Genomic DNA, 22,904 nt, shown 5'->3' on the forward strand with positions numbered 1-22,904 from the left:
TCTTAATTCACATTCTAAAACCAAGGGAAGACATTTAAAGCGTAAGTTTTTCCTCTTCGCAAACCTTATTCTACATACTGCTTAAGCAGGGAATGATTACCGCACAGGCCTACTAGGCCTGGGCCTGGGGCCCCCTCTTCCTAAGGGGCCCCAAATTACTTAAAGAATTATACATAGCCCATTACAAATATACAAAAATACACACATTTTAAAAATAATAGCCTTCAGGGGACCTCCAAATTATTGTGGGCCTTGGGCCTCACGTTTAGTTAGTCGGGCCCTGTGCTTAAATCATATTTTAGCACCTAGAGTTGATGATAAGCTTTCAGAACAATGTTCAATTGCTTTAGAGCTTAACATTTCGGGTTTTTTACTTTACATAAATGAGATGATAACAAAAATCATATAAGGCTTTAAGAAATGTAAAAATAGTTCTAAAGTTTTGAGGTTAAGAAGCGAAGTGCGATTGCATGTCTATCGGTGAAAAACTGCAAGTTTCTCACTTCGCCTCCCCCCTCTCAATGTGATGAAGGCGTCCAGATCTGGCTTATGGAAAGTTGGTAATCCTCTTTCTCTCTCTCTTTTTGTATACACATACACACATATGCATGTGTATATATATATATATGGTTAAAGAAATAAAACAGTAAACAACTAAATACTACTAGCAAGTTAATAAAATACAGCTTTACATCTTTCTTTTACATTTAAACATTATTTTAGATTTTTCTATTCCACATATAACAGACACAACATAGTAATAAATTCTCGCTTTTCAAATAACAATACTTATGAATGCAGAGTTTTTTCTAAGACAGTTAATGCGTTAAATTCTTCATCTGTAGTATGCTCAATCGATGTAAGGTAGCGCCTAATAGTTTCTAAAGCATCAACAACTTGCACTTTGCTTGGTGGGGTATAGACAGAAACTCCATCGTTATCAACTTCCTCATCTTCAAGCTCGTTCCTTACTTCTAAAAATTCAGCAGCAAATACTTCCAGCGTTTCCGGAGGACCAATTGCAACATTGTTATCGATATTAATGTAATCAATCAAATCAGCTACAGTACATTCAAGTTTATTCGCAATTTCCAATAAACTCCATAAAGAAAGAACATAAGAATCTACACCTCCGATATCAGACTGTTCAGTACCACTAACAAATCCTGCTAATTTGAAACAATTCTTTAAAGTAGCATTTGAGACCAAACTCCAGCTTTTGTGAATGTAACAGATAGCGTCGAATATCGAAACATCAAATTTTCGATTTTCATTTATAGACTTGATCAAATCATTAGCTAACAAAGTTTTGTAAACGCGTTTGAACTCAAATATAACACCTTGGTTAAGAGGTTGAAGGATCGTCGAAATTTTAGGGGGAATAAAAATCAATTCAATAGCGTCTAGGTTTCCCAAATGAAAATGTACAGGGCAAGTGTTCAAAACAAAAGCAACTTTTCTACCTTGTAGCAAAAATTCACCGTCCAGTTTCCGAATGCATTCTTCCCATATTGATGGAGACATCCATGCATTCGAATTCGAATAATAATCAACAGGTAGCGATTTAATGTTCTCGAAGCACTTCGGAGACTTTCTGTTGCCAATGACTAGAGGCTTTAGTTTTTCTGTTCCACCCATGTTTGCTCCAAATAGAACAGTCAAACGCAGTTCGCTGTGCTTTCCATCAGAGCAGGTTTCGTCTTTAAAAGTAACAACTTCATGAGGTAAAAGACGATAAAACAATCCAATTTCGTCTAAACTAAAGATGTCTGGTTCTGAATACCGCGTTAAAACATCCTGCAACACATTATTCCTCCAGTTCTCAACCACATTGTTACTTATTGCTTCCTCACATAATTTCTTGAAACAAATATTATGCCTCACTTTAAATCGCTCGATCCAACCACTGCTCGCATTAAAGTTTTCAACTTTGAGTTCTTTCGCAATTTCCAATGCTTTTTCTTTCAGAATTGCGGTTGAAATCAACCTATTTTCAGACCGGACGAATTTTAGCCATCGCATTAAAACTTCTTCTACTTCCTTAAATTTCGAATTTCGAATTCGTTTCCTCCACTCTTTGCAGTCAGAATTTTCTATGCTTTCTTTTGATGATAGAATATCAGTTAATGTCGACCGTGCGATTCCATACTGTTTAGCAAAAGTACTTTTTGGAATATTTGCATTTTCAAAGAGTAGAATCAGTTCCTTCTTTTCCTTCATGGATAAAGGAGTGATTTTTCGTTTTTCAGCATTTTTCCCATTTAAATTCATCTTTTGCTGCACAAATTCTCTGAAAAAAGATGAAATTCGAAAATAAGGAATCAGAAGTAGACATTTGCCAACAGATAAGTTGTGCACTAAATCTGCAAAGTTTTGATAACATATAATGAGACACCGCACAGTAATTCTGTCTGATTAAAAATGAAGAAACTGCTCTAAATCGCTCGACTCCTAGAACCAATTTCTATGCTTTTTATTTTTTGAGAACGCTTTCCGATAATACTAATTGTTGTTTTATTTCCAATAGACAATGATGTGAGAATTGATTAAAAGAATCTGCTTTGCGGAGCTCAATGTTTTCTGTTACACTTGAAAAAACAATTTTTGACCTTTAACTTCGGCTGTATTAAAAAAAGATAAAAATTAGAAAGATAGTTTATAATATCTGTAGAATTCATGAAGTTTATCGATAGTACAGAGATATTTCTAATGTATACTGATATGTCTTCTGAGTCTATAAACAATGTTATGTACATCAATACATGGTTTAATATCACAGTCAACTCAGTCGACACATAAAAAAGGGAGGGCAATGAAGCAAATTTTAAAAAAAAAGCCCTTGCAGTATGAACAACAAGGGCACAATTCATAAAAAGGACATATTTTTCAAGATGGGTCAAAAGTATTGAGCGCATTTCATGATTGAAAAAAAAATCCAAATTAAAATTAAGGTACGTACCATTTTTTTTATTATTATTGAAAAGGCAGCATAAAACAATTGTATACTACAAATTTTGCACTTTAAATAACTTTCCCTTTGCCGGTACATGGCGCGACACCATTTCTCAGGAAAAATCACTGATTGCGTCAGACTGCCAATGGCCAACACGATCGCTCGACATTACACCCCTTAGTACTTTTTCTTTTGGAGTGTTGTCAAGTAAGGAGGGTAAGGAACTTCATTTAAGAATCAAGAGGATCATTAATTGTTCTTTGTACAATAATCTGGTAAATGTCGACACGTTCAGTTTTGATCTCCTTATCTAAAGAAAAATATTTCTTTATTAGAAAGGGTTCAAAGAAGGACTACTAGATTAGTAAGGGGACTTTCAGAATTAGATTATGATAGCAAACATAAAAGGTTTAATATGTATAGCGTGGAGCAAAAGAGGATCAGAGGGGACATGATTCAGTTGTTTAAATTTATCAAATTGAAACATGTTAATAAATTAAATTCTTGCACGGAAAGCAGGATAAAAGGTCATTGTTTAAAGAAGGTTGAACCTCAAGTTAACCTTGAAATTAAGAAAAAATACTATTTTAGTAGGGTTGTGGGCACTTGGAACAGCTTACTGAAAGAGGCTGTAATTAACAAGGGGGTAGATAACTTTAAGAGTGTCACTGATCTGCATTGGGGACTAAGAAACTGACTAGAACTAGCCTAGCTGGACCCAGAGCCTGTTGCTTGTCGTCACATTTGTACTTGTATTCGCCGGTGAATGCATGTGCCAAAGACCTTGGCAAAAGACCAAATAAATATTTCCGGTGAAACACTGGTGAAAGTCGATATTCTCCATTCTTAGCTCTTTGGGGTAACATATACATGATTTTAAAAAAGAACAAAAGTTTTTTAGGGTTTTTTCCTTAAAAAATCTGGTTTTTCCCAACCCTGACTGACCCTTCAACTTTTAGATGAAATCTCATCATACTATAAACTTTAACTGACTTTAAACGATTCAAGCAAAATGAAAACCAATGAATTTGCACAAGGAAGAATAAACTAGTTTTGTTGCTTCATTTTTGCAACCTTAGCCCTACTCTTTTGCCTTAATGATGTTACAACATGATGTTCACGAATAGACGGCATAATCTAAAGAGTCATATCTGGAAAAAAATTAGGATTTAGGTAATATCCAGACCTAATTCTCACTAAATATGAGCCAGGAAAAGCAGTATTAGTACATAAACCTTAGTTCTGTTGTAAGGGGAGTCCAAAGTTGCTTGTTTTCGTTTCAGAAATGCAATGGCATTTCCGTTGAAATTTGAAGTTTGAACACAATATTTGCGCTCCCAACATATTTGTGTCTTTAGTCGGAACAAATCAACTCCCCCATATGTGGGCTTGTCCATCTCTATACCCGGGTAACGGAGGAAGGTTGTGCACTGGGCCAATCCTCCAGCCACGTGACAAAAAAAAAAAAAAACACTGATTGCAGAAACCGCAATGAATGAAACCTATCTTTTTGCAGGTGAAGGTTAGGATGTTTTTGGCCCTTCAGCTGTAGATTATATCATGAAGGAACAAATTATTTTGAGGCAATCACGGCAAAGCGAAAAAGGACCTTGACTGTTAAAGCATGGCAATAAACGATCCAAACATATTTGGTTAGCCTGGCTGGAATTCGTCCAGAGTAGCTTCATTGAAAAAGAGAGTGGAGGAAAACAATTGCTGTCACATGCACTTCTGAGGGAGGCATAAAGAGATTCAAGTCAAGTCGGTACAGTGAAAAAATGGAAGAATTTATTCTATAGTGAATGCATTTAACTGACACATATGCTGCAAAGCAATAGCAAGAAAAGTAAAAAAGTTACATTCTGAAAGGAACACTTCTGCATTTCTGGGATCAAACAGCCACTTTTGGATCCTGTTGCAGCGGAACTAAGGTTTGTGCCCTGAAACCTCTTTACCTGGGCTCTTATCCGTACAAACTGACTTAAATATAGAACTTCGTCTAGATTTCCCAGTGAATGTAAAGGTTATTTCGTTTTGTAGTCGGATAAAACTCAACACAAGGGAGGAGGAGCACTGCTATCAGCCACAAGTTGGACACTCTCCAATTTTGAAATTAATCTACCTTCCAACACATACTTTAGATCTTAAAACACAAGCGAGTGCATCATAGATTTTACCCCAGCTGCTTTTGTTCATTATTTGCTCTTACAAATGCCATGATTTACTGAATCTAGGTAGTATTCTTGTTCAGTATTAAAAAAAGGAATGATAAAAATATCAGTATAGCAATTTCTTTTTAAAAGGCATATTACATTTAAATTCTTTCAGAAAAAGTGCTTAAAATTTTACCATAAAATCTGAGCAAGCGCGTATTTGAAGGTAAAATGCTAGAGTCACAACTTTAAAGTTGTATCTTCACTTTATTTTATAAGATAAGTGTTTTAAAAAAAAGTCCTCTGAATGATTGATCAATTTTATCATAACTTTAGCGAATAGAATTGGAATTAAATAAATTCCCCTTCGCCTTCCATAGCTGGTGCCAAGGAGGAAAGTAAAGAAACGTCGAGATTAAAGTTTCTAAATGCCGAGCCATGGGTGAAAATTACATAACATAAAAGAAAGAACATTATATTTGTAATAAAACTTACACTGAGACAGTATTTATTGTTTTTGACAGTGAATTTGCGCCTACAAAAAGAAGTGGGAAATGTTCACTTTTCTTTTTCACGCGGTTATGTGAAAAAGAAATATTTTTATGATGAAATATTTTCTATTCGATTATAAAAAATATTTCACATTAAATGAATCAGTAAATAAAAGATTGAATGAATAAATAATGGACTAATAAACAAGTAGTTAAGTAAATTAGTTAATATATGAAGAAAAATAAATTGAGTGTGGTAAAAGAGTGAATGAAAAAAAAAATAAGTGAATGAATAAATAAATAAGTGAGTCACTAAATGAAGGAATGTAAATAAATTAATCATAGTAAGATAAAAATATAAAGTATCTGCGCGCATAGCTCAAAACTATCCGCAGGATTGAAAATGAACATGCAGTAGGTAGGTTAAATTTCTAGTAAGAAAAAGACTTTTGCTTTCACTCATGTATTCGTGAAAGTAATAATGAACATTTTTCATAAATTTATCTTGAAATCCAATTTCGAAGGTAATCAGTGTTGAATATGGATATTATTAACAATTTTCAGTCAATGCACATATCTATAGCAAATCTATCTGCACAGCATCAAATAATCCGAACCCCAGATAATCCAATCGCCGATAATCGGAAGTTCATTGTATTACCCTGATTTTTTCAAACAATGTTGTCCCCATTCCTAGGTATGTTTTGAACAATGATCTAAGTTCTATGTCAGTCTTTAAAATTTTACAGGTATTTAACCATAAAATATTGATGGTTTATTGAGGAAAATTCTGAACTTCAATAAAATTGCCATAATTTTCTTAACTTTAGAACTGGCATAAAACTTTTAGTTCAGAGCACAGGTAAGTAATATTGTAACGCAGTGGCGTTGCTAAAAGGGACAGTCCGCTCTGGGTGTCACCCGTCTGGGGGTGACACCACCCAAAGTGGAATCAAAAGTTTTTGAAAAGTATGAAGCTAAAATGCATTTTTAAGACTACAAATTTGAAAAAGTTTGAGGGGGGGTGACACCACAAACTACCGCTCCCGAGTGTCACCATTACGAGGTACGCCACTGAGTAACGTACTTAAGAAAGGACTTTTAAACATATTGAGTTGAAATAAGTATCGAGTGTTTGTCGTAAACGAAAAAATTAGCTAATTTTTTACTCAATTTTCCCTTTTTAAAAAATTTTATAAGAAAATAATTATTTCATTGTTTATTTTTCTACTTTTAATCACTCTTAATCAAAAAACATATAGTCAATGTTTGAAAGTTTTGAAAAAAAGTACTCCGAACATGAGTGAAGAACCCTTAAACAGAGTACATTATTTTTACAACAACAAACAAAATATTTCAGGGACCAGTGTTAATCTGAAACTACAGTATATTTTGTCACATACATTTTCCATACCGTAAATATTACTTAAATTGTTCTTGAATTGTAGACACATTTAATTTTTTTGATGACTACACTCGAACTTGCTTATAACGAGCCCTGATTTAACAAAAACTTGGTTATAACGAAGATCTCGGAAATATTTGGTTGGTATAATGTTTAGTCTATGGAAGCAAAACTGACTTTTAAGGAGCAAAACCGTCTTAAAACGTGTAATATTTTTGGGTTTTATAAAATTTCTATTGATTTCCCGCAAAAGGATGAGTTTTAAAATCCTTAAAAGAAGTAGTGTTGACAGCACTTTTGTTTTATTTGTAGTGAGAGAGGCATTAAAAATTACACATTTGCTGACATCAATGTTATCACTTCTGATATACTTATTTCCAATTATATTGTAGCTAAAATTCAAGCTAATACAAATTAAAAAAATCAATGAAAACGGCGATAACAAAAATTTTGAAGAATTTGAAACAGAACTACCATCAACTTACTCAATGTCTTTTGATATGAAGAAAAACTTCAAACGTTTTCTGAAGACCGGAGTAAAAAAGACTATGCTTCGGCCCATGAATACTCCTCGAAAGACATCAATAGCACAAGAAAGAGACAATGAGACAGTTTAAAGGAATTAACCAACTTCAGGGTTGCCACTCAATTTTGGGGAAAAAATTCCCTGTGTTTTCCCTGTACGCAACATTACAAACAAGCGTACACTGATATTTAAAAAGGAACACTAATATCCTGATAGTTTCATTACAGAGGGGAAAAATATCAAATACAAATATAAAATAAGGGGAATTAAAGAAGAATTTCTTAACTGAAATAATAACATGGTGATTGTATATATATTTAATTTTTTATACAAGAAAAAAAAGCCTTTTCCTATCCATTCATTACATGAATCTAAAAAGATAAAGTTAAGTTTAAAAAGTTAAGCAGAACAATAAATATTGATGACTAATTTCATGCTCTCTAAATTCAGGATGCATGTCAAATTGAACAATAAATAATTTTTGCTATTATGATAGACATTTTAATATTTACTAAACAAAAACAAGAAATAAACTTAAGTGAAAGTATCTTTATATTACTGTAATTTTTTAAAACTTGATTATTATTAACGAAAAAAAAATATTTTTTTCGTTAACTCATTTATTTATTTCCATAGTACTACATATATTTGAGCATTGATTTGCATTTTCAACTTAAAAATTCTCTGGGTTTTCCAGGTTTTTGAGAAATTTTTCAAAATTCCCTGGATTTTTTCTCTGTTTTTAATTGATTTTTGAATTTCCTGCATTTTCCCTGTTTCTTCAGGTTTCCTTGCGGCGTGGCAACCCTGAACTTCTCTGCACTGTAGAGAAATTGGAAACAAGCAAAGCAAGTGAGAACGAATTGTAACAATTTTTTTATTACGAGCACTTGTTTATAACAAGCAAATATCATGATAACTTTTCTATTGTAATAAGCGAGTTCAACTGTATTGCTAATCTAGAAAATAACCTGTCATGGTATGACGGGGCAAACTGCCTTTTCATCAAAGAGATTGGCCATCAAATTTGATGTGTTCCAAAAAATATCTGTACCTCAAAGCCAGACTAAGGTAAGTCACATTCTCACAACTTTGCAGCAGAGCGTAAACACATTTGTTAACTGCATACAAAGGTCGGGAATTGCACTGTTAAAAAATTGGTAAATAAATATAAAGAGTTTTATTTGTTTTTTTTAACAGAATTACGTTGTTATGGTTTAATGTGGAATAGGATTCTACATAAAATGCAGCCTAATAACCTAAAAATAAATTTTTTTGGACATGTTAGTATAGCTCTAAAGAGGATCTGTATGAGAGAGAAATGTTTAAAACTTATGTAGAATTATATATACAGTAAAACCCATTCTAACGGACACCCCTTTTAAGCGGACAATTTTTAATTCCCCAGTTCCAATGTAAATAACATTATTAAACCCCTGTCATGCAGACACCTCTCTATTGTGGACAAAAAAATTTGTCCCATTAGTGTCCGCATTAGAGGGATTTTACTGTACAAAGTTTAAAAACCATACTGATCATAAAACCATGAAATTAGCAACTGATCAGACATTTTACATTTCTAAGGATTTCCTTCTTGAAATCATAATCAGTATAAAGCTGTTCTCAGCTCGTCAACATTGCCAGAAAATATTGCTAAAGTGTATCATCGCGATTCCAATAAATAAATCTCAAATGTGATATACAACTGATTTACTTTACTATTTTTTGCAAAAAATAGAATTGAATTTGAACTATATATGATCAGAAAGCATGATGATAAATTTTTAATTCACACCAGCATCAGGCGCAATCTTTCCATGTTGACAGCTGCATGTATAAATAAATTAAATTCAGCAAATTTCAGGAAAATATTTAAAAATGTAGACTATAAGTAATCTTAGAACTAGTGTATCAATGAAACAGAATTTTTCCAAGTTATTGTGTTCAACAAAAGCTAATAAAACTGGCAAGAAGGCTCAGATGACATTTTAAAAGAAATGAAAATAAAACCCATTTTTTTTAATGAATATATAAAAAACAATTTTTATTCAAAGAGATAATCTTCTCTTTTTTTTTTCTTTGAGAAACTAATTTTACAATTTCAAAGCAGACAATAATTTGAATTGCTTGTGATGTCAAAGTGTGTTACTCACATCAATTTTGGTGATCAAAAAAAAAAGATAGAATATTGAATTTTGTGAAAAATGATAAATTAGTAATTTCTATCAAAACATATTAGCAATTTTGTACTGTACGCACAATTTAATCTTCAAGAATTGCACTGGCATAATTTTAAAGAGAGAGTGTTTACTAATTATTTGCTGGCTTACTTATAATTACTTATTTAGTGAAATTTTATTATAGCATGGCACCTGTTTGGTTGGTTGGTTTGATTTTTATGGCGCAAGAGCCCTTGAGGGCTATACTGTGCCAAACCTCTTTGATGTTAAGATGCACAAGACGGCTGTGGGAGCCAATGTCAGTTAGGTAACCGGGTATACCTCCCCTCATACAATTAAAAAACTTAGGTACTAATGGATTGTGAGCCAGAATCCTAGTTTACGACTTGGATGACCTGGCCTCTCGTCAGTTTTGGCTATGCAGCAAGTACACAATTCTGCTTCTGACGTTATTTTTGAACTTTATATGACTTTTGATGTCATTTGTGAAATGATTTTTGTCCTACATGCAGTTTTATATATGTTTCATTTGAAAGAAACCAATTTTCTTGAAAAGAAATGTTTTAAAGTTGTTAAGAAACCTATTTGCCTCAAACGTATGTTGTAAAAACCATGATTGCATGAGTTTTTTGCATTGAATTTTTGAAAATTGAACATTGTATCACACAACAACCCAATTACTCACTGTTATCTAGTGTACATTTTTGTAATTAAAAAAACTACACAATCAGTAATTTGTGAACAATATCTCTTTAAAAAAAAAAAAAACTGCAATTTGATTTAAAAAAATGTTGAACAACTGTAACATAATACAAATGTTTTATGTTTTGTGAAAAATAACGTAAAATAAATCACTTTTTAAATATTTGATTATTTTTCAACGTTATCAACAGTCAAAAAAATCCGTCACAGCAGTTAAAGATTAATCAAACATCAATACAAATTCGCAACATACTCAGAAAAAATTTGAAATTACCACAGCTGAACTAAGAAGCAATTATACCGAGATAACAGTTGGCCAAAGAAATAAAGGTGAATCTGAGCTACATTTATGTCAGCAGCGAGATCTATTTAACAATACATTCTATATTTAGATCATGTTTCGCAACTTCAAAACATAAAAAGAGATTCTTTAGCTTCCATGTTGTTTACAGAAGAAGTATGGCAGGATGCTTCTTCACTTCATTTCACTCGAAATCTTTGATTAAATAAGGGTTGCGTTCGCTGACTTTAACTGGTCATCGGTAACTAATCGCAGCGTTACCGGCTTATAACTGTTTGCTACGTTACCGTCGCAACAGAGACGGCGTCGTTTGCTACCAATGTCGTTCTATGAGACTCAAAGTATTTTTCACCTGCGTGTCTGCGCAAGTAACCGATGATCATCGAAAGCGTTCGATGAACAATAGTTGGTGAATAACCGGTTAGTAACCGCTGACGTCATTAGCTGTCATGTGATTAACTCGCCGGTAGCAAGAGGCGAGGGCGAGGTTGGCGAACGTAAGCTATGATGGACGAAACGTGTATTATTATAAGGATAGTACATACTGTTTTACTATCATAAATATATAACAAAAAATAGCTGCAAAAAGATTATATGGTTAGGTGGTTTGAAGAAAAGTATTTCCCTTCCTGCAAGAAAAGCCTATCTCAACCTTGTGCTCGCATCATAGATCGACAATAGACCCTACGATCACCGGTTACAACGGTTGGTTAATTTGATGACGTCGGACTGAGTGTCTGTAGGATGTTTCAATTAACTTTCGTTAACCATTTTGTCACCAGTTAGTTGCGTACAACCGGTTGCTCTTGGCGAGCACAAGCAGTAACTGCGAGAGTAAAGTGGCGTCATTTTCTTTTACACTCGTAACCATCAAACAATAAGACCTTTTTTGGGGGGGAGGAGAATATATTGACTAACAAGGGTTTAAAATAGACTCCGTTCACCTGACGCCACTGCGGACATTAAACGCCATTGTGGGTACTGAAGTAGGCGAAAAATCGATTCTCCAGCGTCGATTAACACATGCATTTTTACGCGACCTATAAACTTTTCTTTCTATTCAAAAAAGAGGTCTTTTGAAAGTTTTGAACTTAGATATGTCGTAAAGTATTGATGAACGATTCATTTGGTTCGAAATACTCTCTTTATAATCCTATTTTTCTGATTTTAAGCTTTGGCTTCTCATCAAAAAAATGGTGAAAATTCCCATTCTATTTTTATTTATACCTTTTCTCGGTATTTTTCACGCAGTCATAAGTCTATATAAGCTCTACACATGTTCATGATGTATAAGTCCAGGGATCCTCATATAAATAATAGCCGATGATCGAGTAACCCACACGTGTTTCAACAATGAAACTCACGTAACGGCGTGATTATTTGATAGTATGTTTGTTAACATGCAGGGAAAGGCTTTATTGTGACAAGGCTGAACTCCATCCGGTAACTTAAGAGTTTTACTGTTATGACTGTCACTTCAGGGGAATGAAGAAGCGAAAACAATTAACGTTATCTACCGGAGTTTAGAGTTAATCCACTGGTGTTAAGGTTGAAATTTCAAATATCAAAGTATCACCAAGCAGGCAGTTGCTTCGTTCAAATATAGAAGAGTAGAAGCAATTTTCACCCGTCATACATTGACGGGCGACTTTCTAGTTACAGTGAAACTTCCCTGTGGAGCGACCACTCTCTTCTGTTCCTGAAAAAAGTGGTCGTTGAGCGAGCGACCTATATTATAATCGAGGTTAGTCGCTCTAAGAGGTAATTTTCGAACATGCAAATATAGCACCAATAGCTGTTTTTTATATCTTCTACCTGCAGTGCATTAATCAAGAAAATTATGATAAGATTGTATTTAAATAAAGAAACTTTTTTTTGAACATGTAATGTAAAATGCACATTTTACATGGCTTTTCCATTTTGAAACTTTTTATTAGCTTTAAAATATGTGAAGAGATTCGCCTGCTTCATATTTTCAATTTTCTTTAAAACAACTTTAGTTTCTTGATTTTGACCTAATGAACTAGGAATGCTCCATTCTGACCCTCCTCCCCCTAAGCAACCAAGAAATTTTAAGAAACAACCACCCTTTTAGAGAACTTCTATTCTTATCAACCTCCCTCAATGACGGGTGCAGGTTTGACTTGCCTCAAGATGCGCATGTGCTTCCCAAAGGGTCTGAAAAACAACGCCCTCCTTTTTATAACATTTTTGTGGTTCAAAACACAGAGTGCAAGAAAGGAACACTTTTGGATCCACAGGATAATAGATTTTAATCCTTTATTCTGGTTTCTTTTCACTTTCGTTAACAAGAGAAAACTGATCAGTGTACGAATTAAATGTTCTATTGCTTTTCTCTTGTTGTCTCTCTCTATTTGCGTTTTTCTTCTGACAAAAATTCCTATATTTGTTAGTACTGAGATTTACGATTTGCGGGTCGTTGTGAGAGATTTTTCAGAGGTATTTTAACACTAGTCATATACGGGAAAAAAATCGGTGCCTTAGAAAAGTGGTCGTTAACGGAGGTGGTCGCTATATAAAAGTGGTTGCTCATAGAAGTTTCACTGCATTAAATAAAACAAGTTTTATTGCACTAACACTGAACATTGAATCAAAATACCCGCAGCCCGCAGACGGAAAGTTAAATACGGGACAGTTGCCAATCCGTGAATATTGTAAATAATATGTGTGGATACTGCAATTTGAAAAAATCTGTCCGAGAAATTTGGAAAAGAAGAAAAGCTAAAAGTAAAGCTCTAAACAAGAAAGATGCATGAAAACGCCTGGAGTTCTTAGCAACGATGATGAGAGCGATTACAGACTCAAACTATCAATACACAGTTACCTGATTCTTATTATGGAAGATGAAGAGAAACAGGAAACTGTAGGCAGTTTAGAAAAAGTTGACACAGTCGCATCTACGTTTTACAAAGTTTGTTCAATTAGTTGGAAAGTTTACGGAGTTTTGTAGTTGTAGAATGGAATGAACTCAGGTTTCCAGAGTGATAGCTACTGATGTGGGGATGGAGCTAATGTTAAGAGCCTAAGCGGCTGGTGCACCAAAAAATAGTGAATCAAACGAATTGTAGCGGTTAGGGGGAGTGGCCCCTGCAGCTGATGCTGATTTTATTTATTTTTTTTTTAATTGGGTTATACTACTAACTTTTAATACTACTGATTTCATAACTTCTAAAAATGTGGAATATGGCATCAAAAATCGGGACGGATGGCCACCGTAGATTTTTGCCTTCCATTTTGAAGTTCCATTCTCATGATATAAGATGAGAAATGTTCATTTGTTTGGGAATTTTAGTTTTCACCTTTGTGAAATAAATCACAACCTATAAAAAATCATTTTTCAATCGATCATTATTTTTTAACTCCGAAAAGTTAGGGGGCAAGACCTCTTTAGGTTTGGAAGTGAAGGGATATTTGCCCCTCCGTACGACTCAAATACGGTTGAGAGCATGGAATGCAAAAGCAAGTTTTGGAAGCGACCGACGGTTTAGGATCCTTTGTTTTACGAATGGTGTTCTGTTAATTAAATTATACAACCTCCAAAACTAATGAAAAGATGGATATTCTCCGTCGGTAATTTCTAAGACAATAGCTAAGTACGAGGGGGGACCAAAAATAACCGGATTTTTGTTCTAAAATATTTATATATTAGTTTATTCACAAAACTTCTTTAGTCTCCTTCAAAACGTTCACCCTTAGATGCAATACACATTTTAATTCTTTTTTCCACTGTTAGAAGCTCCCATGGAAGCCCGTTTCAGAATTCGTATGTAATAAAATAGTTCGTTTCCTATTTTCAGAAACCAATTTCTAAACATTTAGCTTCCAATTTGGAACATTATCATTAAGCTTGCTTTTCTATTTGTAACACTAAACCACGAGGCACACAGATCAGCTTCGCGAGCCGGATGTGGTCCGCAGACCTCAGGTTGGACACAACTGGTATAAATTATAAGCCCCAAGAATGTGCAAGCTCGCATTTTCAAGGTATAAAACTTTGAACCCTTTCTTTTTTAGGGGGTCGGGAACCCGCATGGGATTGCATACCCCCTAGACCCCTGCCCCCTCCCCCCCCCAATAAGTTTTGCAAGTCGGCGCCCCTGACTGAAGATGGAATTTACTTAACACTTTCAGCACTAGCTTAACGAGCGTTACAATGACTTTAAAACTTTTCTAAAATCAAAGCTCATCTAGAAGGGTTAGCGATCTTCTTCGTAGTGGAATTCAATGCAATCTCATAAGCAAGTCCTTCAAGAAGCGTCATATTTACCACAGCGGTCAAAGACCTGTTCCAATAAGTAGAAGCTGTCACTTGTGATTCATTTGTGCTAGAGAAGTAGCACATCCATGAAACATCTCTTATAAGCATTTGCTGTCGCAAATCCCTAGCCAATGAAGAAATACAAGCTTCATTTGTTCTTAGTAATATTATTACACATGGTTTCATAGAAAATATATCAACGACTCCAGAAATCTTTGAATTGGGACAAATCTTTAAGCCTCTAGAATTTTGCAACAAATGGATTCACAAAGGTTTTTTTTTTTTTCTGTTCCCTGTGGAAAATTCAACTTGGGCTGCTTCTAATCTTAAACATTTATGCTACTAATAAGTGTATGATACGACTCTGGATTTCTTACTAGGTATGAGCTTGTTTTGATAAAAAGTAGCTGCTAATTTCCCAGCGCTGAAGCTGGGAAAAAGTAGGAGAGAGTAAGTTTGGGGGAGCGCACATCTTTTTATAGGGGAGATGTCATGGTTAAGATATTCTTGTTGGGCCAAAAAATGTTAGTTTAGATTGTTTATGCCAGCATTAATTTTTTTAATTTAAAGTTTATTTATCTTTTTAAAGTTGGCATGAAACAAATTTACTTTAGATTCGCATTATTTTCAGAATTATAAACCAAATATTTCGGGCAAAGGCCTCCCCCCCCCCCCGCTCTTTTCTACAGCAGTGCTTTTACCACTTATTACGACGACGCAATTTAAGAACTAACTGTATTGAAAGCAAGCCCATCATATAGGGAGGTCAGGAGGTCATACATTAATTTCTCAAAGCCAGATTGCTTCCCTGGTTTTGGGAAATTCATGTATTTACATGTAAGTGTGCGTGGTTTTTGGTACCCTGCACCACTCACCTCAGAAAAAATTCAAAATATCTGACCTGATTGAAAGTTTCCAATAGTGGTTTGTAATATTTTTTTTTTTCAATAATTTTGCACACCTCAATGAATGTCAAAAATTTCGCCCATAGAAATATCAATTAAAACATCAACAAAAAGAGTTTCACTTTATTAGTCAAAATTCTCAAGTTTTTCTGCAACATTAAGCGACGAACCAAATGCTTCGTAAAGCAGTTTGAATAACTTAAGTATGAAAGAAAGTGTCAAACCAAAAAGCTCCTTTGTATCTACCAGGTGTTTCCTGGTAGACGTACTAATTTCTAGAAATAGTATCTAAATTCTAGAATACTTTTTCTAGAAATAACACTGAAAAAATTTAACAAGATTGCTGATCACTTTCTTCTGAGAGTACATTTGTTTGTCCTTTGCGACCGGGATTTTGGGACAGTAAAGCGAATGTTAAACAGATATGACCGATTATAACCATATGAAATCCAATCTCTTATAAGTGAAATCCTGAAATGACATCAAGATTCACCGTCAAATCTGTTGAAAACAATGAAATCTGTAACAGCTGAAACAGTTTCCCTTCATTTTTTAAGAGGACTTATCTCCCAAATTGAGATTTCGGAAATAGATTCTACTGGACAACAAATGTTTTCAATTATCAACATTCAAGATGGTTTAATATTCGACAGAACATTAAAGGAACGGTTTCAGGCGAGTTATAATATAGGCGGTTTTCAAGAGAATATTGCTAAGTAACTCTTGTCGACTGAACTACATTTGCCAATATTGAGTATAAAGGGAAATTTTTCATATTGTTAGAAGAAATAACAAATATCAAGATAATTATTCAGTGCAATTTAGAACATAGTCATACTTATATGTATATCCAACTTGGTACTATACAAAACTAGACAAGAGATGACTATGAATGTAATTTTATACACGTGTAAAACTTTTGCTTTTTATCTTTGTTAGTTTTTGTACTTTTTTTATATTTTTTTTACACCAAACTTTATTATTTCACTAAAATAAGACGAGAGAAAAAGGAAAATACACGGATGTATATTCTTAAGATAATGAATTTATGAATACGGACTTCACTAATTATTTTTGTCACTTTGTTATATTATTTTTACTATCATAAATCAGTTTGAAACAAATCTGTTTCACTTGATTTTTATTTTCATCACTCTTAACTAATCTTTCAGTATATTTATTGCAGAAAGGGCTTAAGTCCAAATTAAAAAAAAATTAAATAATTTCAGTGAAGAAATGAAACGTAATTTAAGGTGAGGTAATGATCCTACTTGTGACTAGATTAGTCATAAAAATTTTCGTAGAATTAAGTTCATTTCTGAATGAAATAATCACTTTTTATTGATTCCTGAAAAGTTGTATTAGTTGCACTTATGCCCTTTCTCAAATAATCGATTCACATATGTTTCGTGGTTTCAAGGAACACCGAAACATATGTATGAAGTAAACTGTATATTTGTGCTATAAAACGATGGTTATTTCCTGTTACGTCTCGACATAAAAGTATTTATTTATTTCTTCAGTTTGTCTGTGTTTACTTGTTTATGTAATAAGGTCGTTTCCAAAATTTTAAAAGTATTTTTTTTTTCTGAAAGAGCATGCTTAAAAACATAGGATCTGACCATTCTTTAAATAATTTGTTTAAGTTTAATATTTTCAAAAAAAATATACTTAAATCGGTGCACTTTTATTGTTTATGTTTTCTGCCGATGACATCACAATTGATGAAATGCTACTTTGTGTTGCCATTCACAGAGCAAAATATTTAATTCGCATCTTTACTCACGTGTATTGGCAACGATAGGGTTGATAGCAGCAATATTAATTCGCGAATTAAAATCAAGCGCAATTTTAATTCGCTTCTTGATTACCACAACGTGGAAACGCGATAGAAAGATGCGGCAAAAAGCATCATTTGTGAAGTCATAAAGACCACGCCTTGTTTGAAAAATCAAACATTTTAAAAAAATTAATTAAAAAATGACTGTTGGGAAAATGAAAGTATTTTCTGGGTCCGTGTTTTTTTTTTTTTTTTTTTTGCATATTCTATCAATTTCAGTGACAAAAAGTACTACTTTTGACTGAAGGAAACAACTCCATCGTAAACTAAATGATGCACATATTTTTTCTTCGATTGAACCTCGAAAATACTTCAATTTCCACACTCTAATATCCTGATATAAATAATAGCGAATGATCGAGTAACCAGCGAATTTCAACATTGAAAGTCGCGCCAAGGCATGCTCATTTGATAACATGTTTTGGTAATGTTTAACATGAAGGGAAAGGCTTTATTGTGATAAGGCTGAACTCGATCCGGTCACTTAACTGTTTTACTGGTAAAATTATCATTTCAGGGGAATGAAGAAACGTAAAAATGGTTAACAATGACCTCTATCTACTGGAGTTAGGATTAAAACTTAAACTACCATAATATCACCAAACAGGCAATTGCTGCGTTGAAATGTAGAAGCAAATTTTCACCCGTCGTACCATGACGGTCGACTTTCTAGTATTAAAATAATTGACTTCGTCAGCGAAGCGATTACACGGTTCACAGAAAATTAACTAATTATGATAACAGTCATAATAAAACAACCATTTAGTTTTCAACACTTTTTTTTTCATTTTTCATTTATAAGATTGTGGCAGACAACTTAGAACTGAATCATTTTCAAAAAAATGCTTCATGAGAAATCTTCAGTAGCTGGAATAAAACAATAATATCTGTTTTTGAAGCTTATTTTTAGTTGCATTGATTTATTAATTATTCATTTCTGAAAACTATTAAAGCTGCGAAACATACACAAAACTCTTTTTCTCTTTCTTTTAATTTATTACATGACTATTTTGCATTTTCCATCAGATTTTTTTTCTATGTTAAAAATTTAAACTACCAATTCTCTTTATTTTCTGTCATTGGGTGGAAGATAGAAAGTTTTTAATTTTATCAAATGCATGTTATAGTTTTCATTTTATAATAAAAAGCATATTCTTTAAATTTTTTTCGAAAATTTACCGTCTAGTGTGATTTATGAATATGGACATTTACATAGATACCCACAAGAAAAAATCTAAGCCCTTCATTCCAAATAGCATATAATATGTTCAAAACTACAAAGTTTGTATAAATGTCTCAATGTGGATAAGGAAAAGAGAAGATTGAAATAAAAAGTAATAATATTCAACCACTTATTTTTAAACGCTTTATTCTTCTGGGAAAAAAGCAACCTAAAATGCTGCTATTAACTAAAAATAATAATTTGCAAAGAGTTGATAAATTCAGAAGAGGTGATTACTCACCAATGTAATCACGTTTTTTTGGGTGCAACACGTTACAGTAACAACAAATTATCTGCAACTTAAAATGTGCATTTCTTGAACATTTTCTTATAGCTCGAACTTCATTTAACCAGGTTATGTGTATTGAGTGTTTTGTATGATAATTTGCGGCATGATAACTTGATAATAATTTTGGGTAATATTTGGCATGCAGGGAAATGCTTTATTTTGACGAGGCTGAACTGAATCCGGTAACTTAACTGTTTTACTGGTAAGATTCATTTTAGGAGAAAGAAGAAACGAAAAAGTAGTCAAGAATAAACGCTATCTACTGGAGTTTAGGGTTGGTTAATCCACTATATTTAGGGTCAAAATTTCAACTATCAAAATATCACCAAACAGGTAAACAGGTAAACTGTAAAAAAATTCCGAAACGTTACTGGGTATTTCCGTGTTACGTTTCGGGATTTTTATGGTTTTTATCCACTTCCTGGAAAAATCAAGTATCATTGTCAAAAGGTTTCCTGAATTTCTACAAGTTGCACGAATGCAGACCTTTCACTGTTGTGAAAAATATTTTTAACTTACAGTTTAAAAATTAACTGAGCGTATTTATAAAATGTATCGGCTTCCTTTCATTTACGGCCCGTCCATGCTAATTAAGCTCCCAAAGGGAGCGAATAAGTATGGACTACATTGCTTTGCAAGAATTGCAGGCGAGTAAAATTCTCGTTACTTACCAGCAATTCTGGCTTAGCTTTGGCCATCTTTGCAATAATGCTCTTGGAACTTCCTTGATAAATCAGGAAGATGCCAAGCTATTATATTACACCTTTCTAAGTTTACACTAATTTTCAGGAGACACGACTGGCTTTTAACGGCAAGATTTCTGAATTTTACAGGAGTCTTCCAGGATAATATCAGGAGGGTTATTTAATTTTAGCGGAAAACAATCCTGGATTTTGCAAGATATGTTACTGGCAGAAATTGGGCATATCAGCTGCCCATTATTTTCCAGGAACGTTTTTGAATCTTTTTAGTGTTGCTGCTTTCAAATGTAGAAGCAAATTTTCCTCCATCATACCTTGACGGGCGATTTTCTTGTATAGCAATAAATACATTGCTTTCAACATGTTAAAAAGATTTCTTTGCAGTAAGTAAACCTGTTAACAAAAACCGAGGGAAAGACACGTTCATAAGACTGCATAAAATCAGAACTGAGAATAATTATTATTTTTGCATATTAATGTAATAAAAGTTGAAAGAAGACAAGAGAATTGGTGCTCTACATGTGTGTGTGAGTATAACAAGACTCCCTTGAATGTACCCTTCAAGACTAATTTGAAGAAAAAACTTTTTTTTAAACTTCTTTTTGTTCACAAACTAAATTAAAGAAAGCAGTAAATTTGTGAAGATTTTCAGTTTTGGAATTTAGACGAACTAAGTCACTTTAGTGAGATTCATATTTTCGTTTTATTTGGGAAGCCGGTGGAATTTCGATACCTGAAATTCATTGCTGTAATTTTGATTGCAAATTCAGCGCATGGTTAAAGATATTAAAATTTTCAAGCAAAGAAATTTTGAATTAGTCATTATTTAATGGCTTCTGCTAAAATGTTTTGATGTTCACAATTTATTTGAAAGTTTGGCAGTGTGAATGCCTAGGGAAGCCATGAGGCCCCTCTGCTCTCCTCCAACTTCTATGGGTGCCCATGGGCAAGATACATTATTGGTTTCTCACAAAATTCACATGAAGAAATGTTTGCAAACAAACCCCCTTTCTGCATCGATTGCTGTGGCCATTCCCCCATATTACAGTCATATTTTTTAAATGAAAAATAAAAATAAAAGTAATAATAATTTTAATCGGCTTACAAACAATGACATTACTTATTTCACATACCTGAAAATCTCAGCCAAATATCAAGCACGGAAGAGTTCTCCAAGTTGGTGGCTGTATCGCCTGCTGTGGAAGCATCCTTCACCCCCGAGGAATCCCGCGTCAGCCATATTGGAACTTTCCCCGCGTTCCGCCCACCAGCATCCCTATTCCGACACCCCACACACACCCTCTTTCCGAACTCTCTCTCTCTCTCTCTCTCTCTCTCTCTCTCTCTATCCTTTGCTCTCCGGATATTCCGTTTGATAGAAATGAAGGTATTTGGATTCTGCTGGCAGCGGTGCTGTTCCGGTAATTTTTATTTGTTGCCGCCGCTTTCCGAGAAAGAGAGGTTGTCTCGTGCCTGGACTTTTCGATTGGAATTCAAGATAGGCTTTTTATTTTTCCGTTTTCTCCCCCCTCTCCCTCGTCATGAATGGGCTTTATTTTTCTTGATAATACCGATGGATCCATTAACCTTTCCTAAACATGCTTCCGACTCTTATATTTGTTTTAGTTTCAGTTAATAAAAGGTAATTTTTACACTGAATGCAACCTTAAAAAGGTTGTTAATTTTATAATAAATACAAAATGGTTGGCTTTTATTTCTCTTAATAATACATTCATCTATTCCAAATATACTTCAAATATGCCACCATTTGTGTTTGGAATTCTCATATATATAATAGCCAATGATCGAGTAACCCGCGAGTTTCAACAATTAAACTCGTGCCATGGCATGATAATTTGATAATCTGATTTGTTTGTGTTTAACATGCAGGGAAAGGCTTTATTGTGACAAGGCTGAACTCGATCCGGTAATTTAACAGTTTTACTAGTAAAACTGTCATTTCAGGGGAATGAAGAAACGAAAACAATTAACGCTATCTACTTAAGAGTTAATCCACTGGTGTTAGGGTCAAAATTTCACTTATCAAAATTTCACCAAACAGGCAATTGTTTTGTTCAAATGTAGAACAGTAGAAGCAATTTTCACGCGTCATATCTTGAGGGGCAAATTTCTAGTTTTAAAATAGTTGTTAATTTTATAATGAATACAAAATGGTTGGCTTTTATTTCTTTCAATAATACATTAATCTACCTCAAATATGCTTCCAGTTTTTTTCATTTGTTTTTGTTTTTATTGATAAGAGGTGGCTTTCACACTGAAGAACATTTGAAAATAGTGTTTAATTTAATAATGAATAGAAAATATGTTGACCTTGTTGAAAAAGAATGTTATGCGTTCTGATGTTCCAAGTTTTGAAACTGGTATTATAAAAGACTTTTCAAGACATTCAAGTAACATTAAATTTCTATATATTTCAAGACATTGACGAATATTTGTATAATAAAAGCTTTTATTTACATATGCACAATGCAGATGCATATTTAACAGTAGAGCCTGGAAACATTTGTGTCAAAGTCGCATCAAGAAAGACTAACAAAACCTAATCCAACCAAAATCGCATTCAGCTATTTAAAAGACGAATGTAACGTCGTTCAAAATCACGTGGTTCCCGTAATTTTTCTTGAACTTCAAGTTTAGCAGAAAGAACATATACAATCGGATCTTGATAACTCGAAGCTTATTATAACTCGAATATTCCTTTATCTCGAGGTTTTCATTGGGTCCCAAACTCTTGAGAATGTTGTGGAAACTTCTCATAACTCGAACGTTTAAGCTGGTTTCTTGAGACTTCGAATTATCGAGAGTTAACTGTACATTTAAATTACAAATTTAAAAAATATATTGACAATTTCTTCAGCTAATACCAATGAATCCCTTAACCATTCTGAAATATAATTCCAATTGCTACATTTGTTTTGGTTTAATTTGTAAAAGTT

General features: G+C 33.6%; 1 protein-coding gene across 1 annotated transcript; it reads right to left on the minus strand.

The window, feature by feature from the left end:
* Positions 1-692: 692 nt before the first annotated feature.
* Positions 693-21,167, minus strand: LOC129228115 (tigger transposable element-derived protein 4-like). Its single transcript, XM_054862758.1, has 2 exons — positions 21,081-21,167; positions 693-2,290 (listed from the first exon to the last, which is right to left on the minus strand). Exon 2 carries the CDS (start codon positions 2,269-2,271, stop codon positions 790-792), a length of 1,482 nt encoding a protein of 493 aa, XP_054718733.1. The 5' UTR covers positions 2,272-2,290; positions 21,081-21,167; the 3' UTR covers positions 693-789.
* Positions 21,168-22,904: the final 1,737 nt, after the last annotated feature.

Source organism: Uloborus diversus, chromosome 8 (assembly GCF_026930045.1).
Source record: "Uloborus diversus isolate 005 chromosome 8, Udiv.v.3.1, whole genome shotgun sequence".
Taxonomy (NCBI): Eukaryota; Metazoa; Arthropoda; class Arachnida; order Araneae; family Uloboridae; genus Uloborus; species Uloborus diversus.